The sequence below is a fragment of the Aegilops tauschii genome, chromosome 1 (genome assembly GCF_002575655.3).
Source record: "Aegilops tauschii subsp. strangulata cultivar AL8/78 chromosome 1, Aet v6.0, whole genome shotgun sequence".
Lineage (NCBI taxonomy): Eukaryota > Viridiplantae > Streptophyta > Magnoliopsida > Poales > Poaceae > Aegilops > Aegilops tauschii.
The window spans coordinates 445,872,941-445,887,597 of NC_053035.3; the positions used below are offsets into that span (position 1 = coordinate 445,872,941).

Consider the following 14,657-nt stretch of genomic DNA (forward strand, 5'->3'; position numbering starts at 1 on the left):
CTGACCCGGCTTGATGAGGGAGGAAGAGGTCGGGCTTAGACTTTCTTCCCACGTAAGTGATTGGCTGATGGAGCACAGAATCTTCCTATTCCCCAACATGCGGGCAAATTCGGCCTTTTTCTTTACCTTTTTGGGAAATCAAAATGTTCAAAAATCAAAAAATGTTCCTGATTTGAATGAATGCTCGTGAATTAAAAAATTGTTCATGAATTTCTAAAAAACGTTCAAGAATTCAGAAAATATCGAATATAAAAAATGTTAATAAATTTCCACGAAGCTTTATGAATTCAAAAAATGTTCATCACTTTCAAAAAAGTTTGCAAATTGAAAAATAAATTCTTGAACTTCAACTCAGGAATTTCAAAACCATGTTCATATATTTTTAAAAATATTCACCAGCTTGAAATCTGTTCATACCTTTTAGAAAATGTTCAAATTTTTTAAAGAAGTTGTTGATATTACAGAAAGGGATAAATAAAAAGAAAAAAGAAAAATTATAAAATAAAGTAAAAAAATATGTAAGCCTCGTGTGTTTTGACGTACTCCTTCCGTCCGGATTTATTGGACTGCATCATATTCACTGTGAAACTCTGATTATAAATTAAGCTAATGAAATATAATGTCGTGAGAATATTATTTTGAATGAAAATCTAATGGTATACATTTTGTAGCGTATCAGTCATATTTTGTTAGTCATATATATAAGTGAAGTTTCGCATAAAATGCGAAGGGGACTAATAAACCCACACAGAGAAAGTATATTTTGCTTTTCTTTTGAAATTTGGGTCCCCTTTAGATTGCTTTTCAACCTTCGTCGCTGGGATGGAAGCAATGGTCGTACGGACAACATCGCCATTGACTAGGCTTCACGTGGCAGGAAGAGGTTTGGCAAAAAAATTCCTTCCGCATAAGTTGGCAGATGAAGCGTGGAATGCTCCTATTCCACAACCTTTGTGGGGGAAGAGAGAAAGAGCATCTCCAGCCGTTGGCCTCCCCAGGACGCATAAAAATCGCCCCCTGGGGGCGAGCCGGCGATTCGTTCGGCGCTGGGGCGGTTTTGCGCCCAGTGTCGCCCCTAGTCGCCGATTTTGGCCCACTTTTGAAGCCCCATTTCGGCGAAAAAGGCCCATATGCGCGAGAATAGGCCCATATTCGGCGTGGTTCGCCGTGGCTCGGCGTTCAATTATCAACATAATTTTTTTTATCACATATTTCATCACAGAAAATTCAAATACTTCAACAAAATAGTTCAACAACAAATAGTTCAATACAAATTATATAGTTCAACAAATAAAAAATCATATTTCATCACACGTCGCGCCCGGTGTCGCCCTTGAGCCTCCATAGGTGCTCTATCAGATCTTGCTTCAGTTGATGATGCACCTGTGGGTCTCGGATCTCCTGACGCATACTGAGGTAGGCAGTCCAGGTTGCCGGTAGCTGGTGATCAACTTGGGCAAGATGACCCTGCCTGTGGTATGGTTTAGTGTCAAACACGGGCTCTTCCTGCTCGCTCTCAATGATCATGTTGTGCAAGATGACACAGCAGGTCATGATCTCCCACATTTGATCTTTCGACCAGGTCTGAGCGGGGTACCGGACAACAGCAAATCGAGATTGGAGCACACCAAATGCCCGCTCGACATCCTTCCTGCAAGCCTCCTGAATCTTCGCAAACCAGGCGTTCTTGCCTCCAGGCACAGGGTTTTTGATGGTCTTCACAAATGTCGACCATCTCGGATAGATGCCATCAGCTAGATAGTACCCCTTGTTGTAGTGCCGCCCATTGATCTCGGAGTTCACCGGAGGAGAATGACCTTCAACAAGCTTGGCAAAGACAGGAGAGCACTGCAGCACGTTGATGTCATTGTGAGTTCCTAGCATACCAAAGAAGGAGTGCCAAATCCAGAGGAGACGATGCCGGTTCTTTGCTTTCACCCGCCCCGGCGCCGAGCCACCACGCCGCGACTTTTCATTGCTCGCCAGCAGCTGGGCGAGGGCGGCGAGCACCATGAGATGCTCTTCTTCCTGGACGTCGGCCTCGGCTTCCTCCTCCAGCAGCACGGCGAGCACTTCCTCGTCATCCGAATCCATCGCCGAACACCTTGCGCGCGGTGGGCGTGCACCCGCCGCTAAACTGCCCCTCCGCGGCCGGAAACGCCCAGCTGGTGTCAGAGGGGCTGCCGCGGCGAACCTCTGCTATTTTTCCGGCGGGGAATGGCTATCTACCGGTGAAGGGCGGCGGGGCGGCGCCGGGATATACCTAGTGGCGGCCGAGAGCGCGGGGGGTGGGAGGCGAGTCGGGAAAGAAAATCTTGACTTTTCACCTGACGGCGTGGGCCAGCCATGCTTTTCCCTTGCGCCGGAGCCCCCAAGCGCCCCCAGCGCGCAGGGTTCGGCCTGCGGCGGCCGGGCGGAAAAAAGGGCCGAACCGGCGCTTTTCGTCGTTCTGGGGGCGCGACTGGGCCGTTTTTTGGCGCCGGCGCCGAAAAAGTCGCGGGGGGGGGGGGGGGGGGCTGTTGGGGGCGCGGCTGGAGATGCTCTAAACACGCACCCACACACACACTTTGGGCCGGCCCAATACGAGCATGGGCGCCCCTATTTTTTCATCGTGTTTTCCGTTTTCGAATGTTTGCAAATTCAAACAATATTCATGAATTCCAAAAAAAAGTGAATTCATAAATATGTTCCTGAATTTAAAAAAATGTTAATGAATTTCTAAAATTTTCTATTAGGTTCAAAAATGTTCGCTTCTTTCGAATAAATGTTCGTGAGTTTGATTTCTTTTTCATAAATTTCAGAATTCCTTTAGACTTCAAAAAATTCACAAATTTGGAAAGTGTCCACGAATTTAAAATTTTACATGAATTCAAAAAAATCATGATTTTCTTTTTTCGTATTTTAAAAGGTTTGCGATGTTGAAAGAAAGGAGAAAAACAGAAACCAAATTAGAAAAAAAAAGCATACAGGTTGAGGGGTGTCCCATCACTAGCAGGAGCTATATCTTGCTTATATCGAGATGGAATGAGCTCTCACGTCAGGCGTTTCGCCAGCGGAACGACCCATTATCGAAGTTATTCTCTCTCCGTACTCTGCTTGTTATATGTTCACTCCTGCTTCGGGTTTTTAGTTTTCTTTTGTCTTTTATTTCATTCTAATTTTTTAACCGGTTTTCTTTGGATTTTCTTTATTCTCGTTGTAACTTTGGTTTTCTTTGTTTATTCTCGGTATTCACTGGTTATTTCTTTTCTTTATTCAGTTTTCTTAGTTTTTTTCTTGGTTTTCACTTGTTTTTATTTGCTTTATTAATTCTTTGTTTTTTTCTTCGGGTTTATTTGTTTCTTTGTTCCATTTTCATCGATTTTTTTCTTTATTTCCCTTTTTTCACCGGGTTTCTTAAGCTTCTTTCTTTTTATGTGTTTTCTTTATCATTTTCATGATTTAATTTGTTTTTATTTTCTTTCTCATTTTCTTTGATTTTTGTTTCTTTGTTGGTTTGCATCGGATTTTTTGGTTTTTTTTATAGGCTTTCTTTGTTTTCCGTTCTTTTTGCACTTGTTTCTTCGGTTTTATTTTTGTGTTATTGTTTTTGTTTATTTTATTTCTTTTCCAAATTTCATTATTTTTTGTTTTCTTTTCTAGATTTCATTCTAAATATTTGTTTTGTCAAGACAATTTTTCTAGTGTATGTTTAACATTTTTAATACATGCTTAACATTTTTTAAATATCATTTTTAAAATTTTCAAATGCTTGATTAACATTTTTTAAATACATGACTAATATTTTTTGAATATGTGTTAAAAAAATTATATACGCATTTAACTTTTTTCAAATGCTTTATTAACGTTTTCGAATACTTGGTTAATATTTTTCAGACACATTGTATGATATTTTTTATACATTTTTCATATATGTGTGAAACATTTTCTTATACACATTAAATAGTTTTCAAATGATTGGTCAACATTTTTTGTATATAGATAAAAAATTGAAATGCTTGATTAACATTTTCAAAAACATGATTAACATTTTTGGAATACATGATCAACATTTTGTTCTTTTCACATTTTAACATGTTCAAATGCTTAATCAAATATTTCCAAATACAAGTTTGACCTCTTTTTTAATACATGGTCAACATTTTTCCTGTACATATTTAATATCTTTAAAATGCTTAACATTTTTCATTTACTTGTTTAACATTTTCAAATTCTTAATTAATATTTTTTAAATACATGTTCAATTTTTTTGATACACATTGTATTTTTTGCATACATTTTTCATATACTCCCTCCGTTCCCAAATATAAGCTTTTGTAGAGATTTCAACAAGTGAGTACATATGGAGCAAAATGAGTAAATCTACACTCTAAAATATGTCTACATACATCCGTATGTTGTAGTCCATTTGAAATGTCTAAAAAGACTTATATTTAGGAACGGAGGAAGTAGATGAGAAACATTTTGTTTGTAAACTTTTTTTTTTCAAACGCTTGGTTAGTAAACTGTTTTTTTGTAACATATTTACCTAAAATATTTGAAAGTATAAACGAAAGATAAGGAAAAAGCAAAAAACATATAAAAAAAAGGAGGTCGTGGCCTCCCACGCGCCTGGTTTGGCACATCTAGGGAGGCGCCTGACGAGAGAGCACACTAAGTCTCGCTGTAAGTGAGACATAGAGCTGCCCCTCACGACTGTGCTAAATCATTTTTCAGGTGCGATCGTCACATGGACGATTTATTATAAGGAAATGTTATAGAATCTAATGTTAAAATTTTAGTATTTTCTAGCAACCGTCCAAAATTATCATGTGAAAACAAATAAAATCAGCATGCTGTTATAAGGGATTTATTATAACGATCACCATGACTCATGTACGAAAGTATTACGACGATCATCACAACTCATGCAAGCCTTTTTAAATAGGTGGTACTGCACGAACTGAGCATAGCGCAGGTGGTTATTTCAGACTTTATGGTGAAACCAGCCCAGGGTTTAAGTCGTAAACTTGACATTGGTGACCGCGTTTTACTGGATTTATTTCGGACTTTTCGACGATGCCCATTCAGTGAAAGAAGACGACTACGGGAGACGCCCGTGATGGGTTTGTCAAAATCGGGATAATGTGCCAACTCGAAGGTGCTCATAGATAGAGGTCGAGATCGCCTGCGTGCGTTGAGTGTATAAAATGTCCGTGGATCGCATAGGTTGATATGACACGACACGGTACGATGTTCCGTTCAACTCGCGTCGCGCGTGGGCTCGGCAAAAAGTCGCCGGCAGTACGTCGGCGGCGGCTGCGCTGTCGTCGTCGTGGTCGAGCCGAACGAACGAACGAACGCCGAGGCGTAGCTGCTCCGCCTTGCCCCCGCCCCGCAGCGGAACGGTTGGTGGCGGTTGACCCTATGGCCTACTGGCACCACCCCTCCCCCACATGGCCACACCATGGATGACATCGCCCTCCCGTCACCGAACTCCCGGTGGGCCCCGCCGGTCCACGTGAGCCGTATTTCCCAATCCTTTTTTACCCTCTCTCTACGCATCTGACTTTCCTCCCAAGCCTTCCCCACAGCCCAAACAGCACCCACCGACACGCGGGCCCCCGCCACAAGTCAACGGCCTGACAGGAAAGGATCCTTTTCACCGCGATGTATATCCAGGTAAATCCGTTGGGTAATCCAAAAAGGAATACCCAGATCCGCTTCCCTCCCGACGCCCCCATCCCGGCCGTCCACGTGGCGGGGAGAACGGATCCCGGCCGTCCGGGCCATGATAGGTGGATCATAAATGCCGCGGGGCCGAGCCAAGCGGGGGGACGACGGACGGAAGGGGCGGTTAAAAAGTGGCAGCGGTTAAAACGCCCGGCCAGTGGCTCCCCTCCCCCCTCTCTTTCTCTCCTCCGCCCGCGCCCGGGGAACGAACCACAGCGATCCCTCCTCCTTCACAGGCCCCCGGATCCAGAGCGGAGTCGGTGCTCAGACGCTCGGGGCGGCGGATCCAGGCGCGAAGATGGGGAAGGCGGCGGCGGTGGGGACGGCGGTGGTGGTGTGCGCGGCGGTGGGCACGGCGGTCGTGCTCAGCCGGCGCCGCCGCCGCAGGGACGCGGAGCTGCTCGGCGCGGCCGAGGCCGAGCGCAAGAAGAAGGTGGCGGCCGTCATCGAGGACGTCGAGCGCACGCTCGCCACGCCCACGGCCCTGCTGCGGGGCATCTCCGACGCGCTCGTCGTCGAGATGGAGCGCGGCCTGCGCGGGGACAGCCACTCCCAGCTCAAGATGCTCATCAGCTACGTCGACAACCTCCCCACCGGGTAAGGGAGACCGCCCCCCATTCCCGATCTGACCCGATCCCGTCCGATCCTTAGCCTTTAGTTGTCGGGTTGACTTGTGGGCCTCGTGATCCGGAGGGCGCCGTCTGCTGCCGGGAAAGTTGCCTGTCGATGAATTGCGCTTTCCTTGGCCGCGTACGCGACGGCAATTATCCTCTCCTGCTCTTGATTAGGCATATGGCTGGCCGTACGGTGAAATGTGCGGATCTTAGTGTGCCAAGATCGCGCCTTGTGGCGATTCAGGCCGAAATCACCATCGCCTCTTAGGTGACCTTCCATTGGTTCGTTCTCGGTGAATCATCATGGGCAAGGATGCCATCCTTTTATTATCTCATAATATACGAATTGACCGATCTCGCTCTGGCGCATCCCCTGTTTGCTGATCGTATGGCCGTCTGAATTTTGGTGATTTAGGATTTTTTTTCTTTTTTGATCAATCAGCATGCCACCACATGAGATTTCCATGAGTTGGTGTGGATGTTCATTTCTCAATAGGCCATCTGTGGGATGTACTAACCGATTATGGCAGGGATGGTTCACTCAGGATTACTCCCATATGCCCAATTATGTGAAATCTGTACACAAGTTCTTATGTGATTGGTTTGTTTCACCAATTTCTTTGTTCAATTATATCCACCAGTAGAACTCATCCTCTCCAAGTATAATCTGTTATGCTTAGTTTCTCAAAGACAAATTGTAATCTGTCTAGCTATTACATGCAATTCTCTGAAAAACAGGACATTTTTCCTAGACTTGTATAACTTTATTGTTTAATCATTTGGGTGCTATTTCTGCAGAGACGAACATGGCTTGTTTTATGCATTGGATCTTGGAGGTACCAACTTCCGTGTTCTGCGAGTCCAACTTGGAGGAAGGGAGAAACGTGTTGCCAAGCAACAGTATCAGGAAGTCTCTATTCCACCACACCTCATGGTCGGAACTTCCTTGGTGAGTACCTGGTATTCAGTTTTCAAGCTCCCTGGAGTCGCAAATTTACATGCATGTTTGCTAATTTAACTTGAATTATTATTACAGGAACTATTTGATTTCATTGCTTCTGTATTGGCCAAATTTGTTGAAACTGAAGGTGACGAGTTCCACCTCCCAGTGGGGAGGCAGAGAGAGCTGGGTTTCACCTTTTCCTTTCCGGTAAACCAATTATCAATATCATCAGGAACACTCATCAAGTGGACAAAGGGATTTTCAATCAACGGCGCGGTAAAATTCAAAACACTACACACCATTTGTTGAGCAGTTCCTAGCACATTAGTTAGCATAAGTTCCACTGGATTTTCTTATATATCCATTGATTCCCTTGGCAAGTTTCTGGTGGTAAACCTTGATTTCGTATGCCAATCAGAACTTAAGTGTTGAAGTTATAGTGGTTTTGTTCTTCCTTTTTGTCAATCAGAACTTAAGTGTTGAAGTACAAATAGTATATGGTATCGAAGCCAATTGTCGATCTTAAGTGGTATCATAAGTTTCATATGCCAATCAGAATTTAAGTGTTGAAGTACAAATAGTATATGGTATCTGAGCCAATTGTCGATCTTTCCATAATAACCGCAATTGCCTTGATTTTGAAGTGTTCTTTGGTTACTCCTTAATCAGGTTGGTGAGGATGTTGTGGCTGAGTTGAGCAAGGCCATGGAGAGGCAGGGGCTGGATATGAAAGTTTCAGCACTGGTAATACACCATATCTATGGTTGACTCTTGTATATAAGACAATGCTAATTTCTGTGTATTCTGATGCTACTTCGGTTATTTGTTAATATTTTCTCTCTTAATGGAATGCGAACAAACATGGCCGTGTGTCCAAAAACTTGTATTCTCAGGCTGAGTGTTGATGTTTTGGTAGGTTAATGACACAGTCGGCACATTGGCTGGCGGGAGATATATGGATAATGATGTGGTTGCTGCCATAATATTGGGCACTGGTACAAACGCAGCATATGTTGAGCATGCTAATGCAATTCCTAAGTGGACTGGACTACTGCCGAAATCCGGAAATATGGTTAGTGTTTGAAATTCCTTATGCTTAAAGTAAAAAGCCCCATGAAACATTGTATGTTCACTGCTGTGTTGTATTAGTCTCTCTTAAAATTTGTATTTTTAACCATAGAATTATTTGGTATTCTCTAGGTAATCAACACGGAATGGGGAAGCTTTAAATCGGACAAGCTTCCACTTTCAGAATACGACAAAGCATTGGACTTCGAAAGTTTGAACCCTGGAGAACAGGTGTTTATCTCGATGGTGCTTTCAATTTCATTCACGTTTTTGTGCTGAACTGTACTAATATATTTTGTATGATAGATATATGAAAAGTTGATTTCCGGCATGTATCTTGGAGAGATTGTGCGAAGAATCTTACTGAAACTGGCTCATGATGCTGCATTGTTTGGGGATGTTGTTCCAGCTAAGCTAGAAATGCCATTCGTACTTAGGTAATACTTGATCCATTGTTCCCTGAGCTTTTCATGCTTGCTTCTTGACATGGGAAAAACTGTTATTTATTTTGTTAGCTAAACACATATCAAGAATTTTTTTTAATAAAAAAAAAGATAAGTGCCTTGGTTGGGGTCATTTTCCATGCTAATATTGAGCTGTTGACAATAATAGTTAAATGCACAAGGAAGCAGTGTCTCTTCTAAATATTGTTACATGTGTTGACTAGTCCATGTAAGGCCCACAGTTTACAAAATTTGGGAAGTTGCGTGCCTTTGAAGCTATACATGTACTTCATTCGAGTAATCCATGTGAAGTGACAAATATTCTAAACTTAATGCTGATTGATCATTGCCGGTGATAAAAATACTTTTCTTCTGGTCAATGCTCCGTTTTGTCACGGCTGTGTTCAATTCAAAGCTTTGAATCGTATTAGAATAATAAGATGGATTGCCTGTGCAATTGTCTAGTTAGATAAGAGTTTGTTTCGTCACACCTTATAATATTATAAGAGAATTCGAAACCAAAGCCAAACTTATGTTTGTTTTGTTTTTCGTTTTTGTATCATAAAGTCTGAGTAGTGGCCTAATGAGTAATTTTCACCTTCTCCTTGTTAGAACTAATAAAGTATTTACTTGGGGGTAAATAGATTATATAGGTCACTAATAGATGGATGCACTGAGTAGCACACCATTCTTGATACCCGATGAAGCTTCCATTGCCATTAACACCACTGATCGGTGATAGTTCCTGATGAATATTTACCCAATTACGATAAAGAGTACTATCTATTTGTAGAAACTTTTCTGCTGTATTCTTGTTCTAAATATTATGTTGCAGGACCCCAGATATGTCTGCCATGCACCACGATGCATCACATGACCTTAAAATTCTGGGAAGTAAGCTAAAGGATATCGTTGGGGTATGACTGTTTCAACCTAAGTGGATACAAAAGTTGTTCGGTGACCATTGATTAACATGCTGATCTCATGTTTAGGTTGCGGATACTTCCCTGGAAGTAAGATACATTACTCGTCACATATGTGACATCGTTGCAGAGCGCGGCGCACGCTTGGCCGCTGCTGGCATATATGGCATCCTGAAGAAGCTAGGCCGGGACAAGGTGCCAAGGGACGGCAGCCCGATGCCAAGGACCGTGGTTGCCTTGGACGGTGGGCTCTATGAACATTACAAGAAGTTCAGCAGCTGCTTAGAGGCGACTCTTTCAGATCTCCTCGGGGACGAGGCCTCTTCTTCGCTGGTTGCCAAGCTGGCCAATGACGGCTCTGGCATTGGAGCTGCTCTCCTCGCCGCCTCGCACTCCCAGTACGCTGATATCTACTAGTCTTCTTGGTAACGAGCCCGGTGGATGGATTGAACCCCGAGTGTAGCAATCTCTTCTCTTCCTTTTTTTCTTTTTCTTTTCCCTTCGAACGTTCCTAATCGCCTGGTGGTGGAATTTTACCTTCTTCGGCTATTCTGCGGACACTCTCCGGTGCGTCTGCAGCGGGATGTAGCTAGCATAGCGCCAAAGAGCTTGGAGGTTTATCTAATGGCATAAAAGTTTCAGTGGCAGCAACATATGGAGATGGAGGTTTGGACAATGCCATTCCTGTTCTGCCGATTCTTTTTCCCCTTTGTCTGGTGGTGTTTTGTAATCCATAACATTTTGTTAATCTTTTTTTTGTATTTTCTCCTCCCAATAAAGATGGGGATCGACATCATCCAATTTAACCATCTTTTTATGTTGCCTGGTTTCTCCAGTATATACATATATGTATGTCTGAATGCTCATCTCTGTCTTCAGAATAATACTAGCATTGTCTGAATTTGATCCAACTGCTCATCTCAAGGCTGGCACACAGTGTACAAAAATCCACCATTGTCATCTGCTCTGCTCTGCTATGAAACTCCACAGTCTTGCTAGTTACAGTACTACTGTACCTTACAACTATATTTTGTCAGACGACATCGTCGAAGCTACCCTTGCCGTCAGCGGCGTCGGAGAGTTGTTTCCGGCGACTGCCCCCTCTCACTGCTGGCAGCAGCGGGGCGGCGTCGTACTCGGAGACGGCCGTCTTCTCGTCGACGGTTTTCCGGTGCGCCTGCTCGCACCGCAGCAGTATCTGCAGCACGTCCTTCATGGTCGGCCGCGTCGACGGCTGGGCGCCGGTGCAGATGATGCCGAGCTTGAACACGACCTCAAAGTCGTCACTTTGCCTGGCGTCGCCGATGCACTCGTCCGCCGCGTCGGCGATGCTCTTCCCCGACTGCAGGTGCCGCCACGCCCACTCCGCCAGCGAGCAGTGCTCCCCGCCGTTGCCGGCCTCCCTGCCGGTGGCCAGCTCCAGCAGCACCACCCCGAAGCTGTACACGTCCACCTTCTCGTTCGCCTTCCTCGTGTACGCGCACTCTGCAATCATACCACGGCGAACAATATGAGCCACTGAGCTGCAAGAAATTTCGTCCTTGAGGATTACCATCAAGGTGAGGTGATCGGCGCGTACCGGGAGCCATGTAGCCGAAGGTTCCGGCGACGGCAGACATGGTGTCAGTGGGCGTCGTGCCGGCGGCCTCGACGAGCATCCGGGCGAGCCCGAAGTCGGCGACCTTGGCGTTGAGCTCCGCGTCGAGCAGGATGTTGCTGCACTTGACGTCCCGGTGCACCACCGGCGGGGAGCACTCGTGGTGCATGTAGCTCAGCCCCCGCGCCGCGCCCACGGCCACCCTCACCCTCGCCGCCCAGTTCAGCGGCGCTCGCCTGACCGAGGGCGCCCTCGCCGGCATCGAGCTCCCAGCCGGCGCCGGCCACCTGTGGCCGTGCAGCCACTTGTCCAGGCTGCCGTTGCCCATGTACTCGTAGACCAGGAGCTTGGTCTCCGCGCGGGAGAGGCAGCACAGGAGCTTGACGATGTTGGTGTGGCGGACGTGGCCGAGCACCTCCACCTCCGACTCGAACTCCCGCTCCAGCTTCCTCTCCACCTTCCCGCCGGTCCAGATGCGCTTCACGGCCACCACCGTGCCGCCGCTCGCGCCGCTCCGGCTGGGGCACTCCACGCGGTACACCCGCCCCGACCCGCCCTTGCCGATGAGGTTCTCGTCGGCGAGCCCGCGCAGCACGGGGCCCTCGCCGAAGTCCAGCGGCTGGAAAGGGGTGAGCTTCCAGGCCTCTTCGGGCGCCGCGAGCCCCTTCCGCCTCTTGGTGTCGCGGACGATGAAGAAGGCGAGCGCCGCGATGACCACGAGTAGCGCGGCGGCGGCGGCGACAAGGCCGGTGCGAAGGCCTGGTGATACCTTGTCGGATGACCTGGCTGCGCACGAGCTCACGCCGGCGAGGTTCCCCGACGACGCCGCGCCCGTGCAGAGCGCGCGGTTGCCCAGGAAGCTTCGGTCGTAGGCGGGGACAGCGAGCGCCTCCGGGACCTCGCCGGCGAGGTTATTGGATGACAGGTTTAGCTGGTTCAGCCTTAGTGATCCCAGCGCTCGCGGGATGCTGCCGGAGAGTTGGTTGGACGAGAGGTCGAGCAGGGTGAGCACCGGCATGGAGCCCAACCCCGCCGGTATCTCGCCGGTGAGCTGGTTGTTGCTGAAGTTCATCTGCGTGAGGCCACCGAGCGACGCGATGCTCGGCGGGATCGCGCCCGACAGCTGGTTGGACGACAGGATGAACTCCTGCAGCAGCGGCATGCCGGCGGCGAGCCCCGCGGGTATCTCGCCGGAGAAGGAGTTGTTCCCGGCGTTGAACTTCTGCAGCTTAGCCGCCGACGACGGAAGGCTGCCTCTGAACTTGTTGTTCATGATGTAGAGCCTCGTCATGTTCCAAAACAGCGTCTCTGGCAGGGTACCGGTGAGCCCTCCATTGTTCTGCAAAAGCAGAGTCATCAGCTTCGTCTCCGTCCAGAGCGCGGCCGGCACCTCGCCGGAAAGCTCGTTGTCTTGGAGCTGCAGGCTTATGAGCGCGGGGCAGTTGGCGAGGCTGGCCGGGATCGAGCCGTTCAGGCGGTTGCCGGAGGCGGTGATGACCCACAGCCCGCGGTTCTTGCAGACCCCCGCCGGTATCGGCCCGGAGAGGTCGTTGTCGTCGACCTGGATGTCTCTCAGCAACGGCGAGTGCATCCCGAGCTCCGCCGGAAGCGCTCCCGTGAGTTTGTTCTCAAACAGCCACAGGAACACCAGCGACGGGAGCTGGGCGAGGCTCGCCGGTATCTCGCCGGAGAAGCCGTTGCCGCTCAAGCATAATTTGATGAGCTTCGTCAAGGTCCCGAACCTTTCCGGGATCACTCCGGTCAGCTTGTTGTAGGACAGGTCGATCTCGATTAGACCCGCCGCTCCGATGGCGCCGTCGATGACGACGTCACCGGCGAGCTTGTTATAGTGTAAGTACAACACCTGCAGCTTGGTGAGGTTCCAGATCGACGGTGGAATGTTCCCGGTGAACGCGTTCGTCGACAGGTCAAGCCACACCAACTCCGACATCTCCGGGAGGTAGCTCGGGAACTCGCCGGTGAGGTTGCATCCGGCTAGCCAGACAGTGGCCAGCCTCGTCAAGTTCTTGAACGACTCCGGCAGCTTGCCGGGGACGAAAGGGTTGAGCTCGAGCTTGAGCGTCTGGAGGCCGATCAGCTCCCCGAGCTCCGGCGGGATGGTGCCGGTGAGCTGGTTGGTGCCGAGAGCGAGGACCGTCAGGTTCTTGAGCTTGGACAGCGCGGGCGGCACCTGGCCGGTGAAACCGTTGCCGTTCAGGGCCAGGTACGTGAGGTTCTCCCCGAGGCGGCCGATGTCGGCGGGGAGGTCGCCGGAGAGCCTGTTCATCGAGAGGTCGAGGTGCGTGAGGCCCGTGCAGTTGTAGAGGAACGCCGGGAAGCCGCCGCTGACGCTGGTGTTGCTGAGGTCGAGCGTGGCGAGGCTGGCGAGCCGGCCGATGGCGTCGGGGACGGGGCCGGAGACGGTGACGTTCGGGAGGGCGAGGGAGGTCACCCGGCCGGCGCCGTCGCAGGAGACGTGGGCCCAGCCGGCGCAGGGCGAGCCCGTGGCCGCCGACCACGACGCGAGCTCCGCCGGGTCGCCCCACGCGCGCTTGATCTCGAGCAGGAGCTGCCGCTCGTCGGCCTGCTGCGCCGCGGCATGGTGCAGGTGCAGGACGAGGCAGAGCGCGAGGAGTGGGAGATAGGCGCGGCGTGGCGACGCCATGGTCGGGTCGCTGGTTGGTTTCCGGCCGCCGGAGGACGGAGGCGTGCGTTCAGTTTGGTTGGCGGGAGCGGCCTGCCATCGCTGACCCCGGTGTGGAAACGTGTGGGCGCGTTATGTAGTGGGAACTGGCCGCGGCCGGTGTTTTTTCCCTTTTCTTTTGTCCTTTTTAATTCCTTTTTCATTCTGATGTGTGTCATGTTGGATATTGTGCTCGTTGGGGTTGTCGGGTGGTGCTTGCTTGGAAGCTTCAATCTTTGTTCCTTACTTGGTTGTTTAATTCGTGTTTGCTACATGTGTTGTTAGTGTGGGGTTTAGGCAGGATCAAACTAATTGGACTGAAGGGGACGCGTTCTAGATGGTTAGCATACCATGCCGCCGGCCACCTCCGCGGACGCCTCTCTTTCCCCACCCTTCTCGGCGCCCCCTCGTCTTCCCGCCCTGCATCGCTGGCCGAGATTTTAGAATGGGCCCGCCGATATCCAACTGTCTTGAGCCTATGCACATATGCTCCTTTGACCTCCCCTTCTTCGACTCCTCCATACTCTATGCCGCACCTCGTCATCAGCCGAGCTCCTCCCCCGTCGTCGGTCGCCGCTCCCTCCTCAATGAAGCCGAGTGTCGCCTCCTGAGAGTACCACCGCGCCACTGCTACCGCATCAAGTTTTGTTTTTCACAAATTGATCTTGTAGATG

At 48.9% G+C, this 14,657-nt stretch overlaps 2 protein-coding genes across 2 annotated transcripts; one reads left to right on the plus strand and one right to left on the minus strand.

The window, feature by feature from the left end:
- Window positions 1-5,777: 5,777 nt before the first annotated feature.
- LOC109783982 (hexokinase-5) lies at window positions 5,778-10,614 on the plus strand. Its single transcript, XM_020342593.4, has 9 exons — window positions 5,778-6,309; window positions 7,125-7,275; window positions 7,363-7,545; window positions 7,939-8,013; window positions 8,186-8,341; window positions 8,470-8,568; window positions 8,644-8,774; window positions 9,616-9,697; window positions 9,773-10,614. Exons 1-9 carry the CDS (start codon window positions 6,011-6,013, stop codon window positions 10,118-10,120), a joined length of 1,524 nt encoding a protein of 507 aa, XP_020198182.1. The 5' UTR covers window positions 5,778-6,010; the 3' UTR covers window positions 10,121-10,614.
- Window positions 10,574-14,210, minus strand: LOC109783981 (uncharacterized). The gene is made up of 2 exons (XM_020342591.4): window positions 11,283-14,210; window positions 10,574-11,188 (listed from the first exon to the last, which is right to left on the minus strand). Exons 1-2 carry the CDS (start codon window positions 13,963-13,965, stop codon window positions 10,737-10,739), a joined length of 3,135 nt encoding a protein of 1,044 aa, XP_020198180.1. The 5' UTR covers window positions 13,966-14,210; the 3' UTR covers window positions 10,574-10,736.
- Window positions 14,211-14,657: the final 447 nt, after the last annotated feature.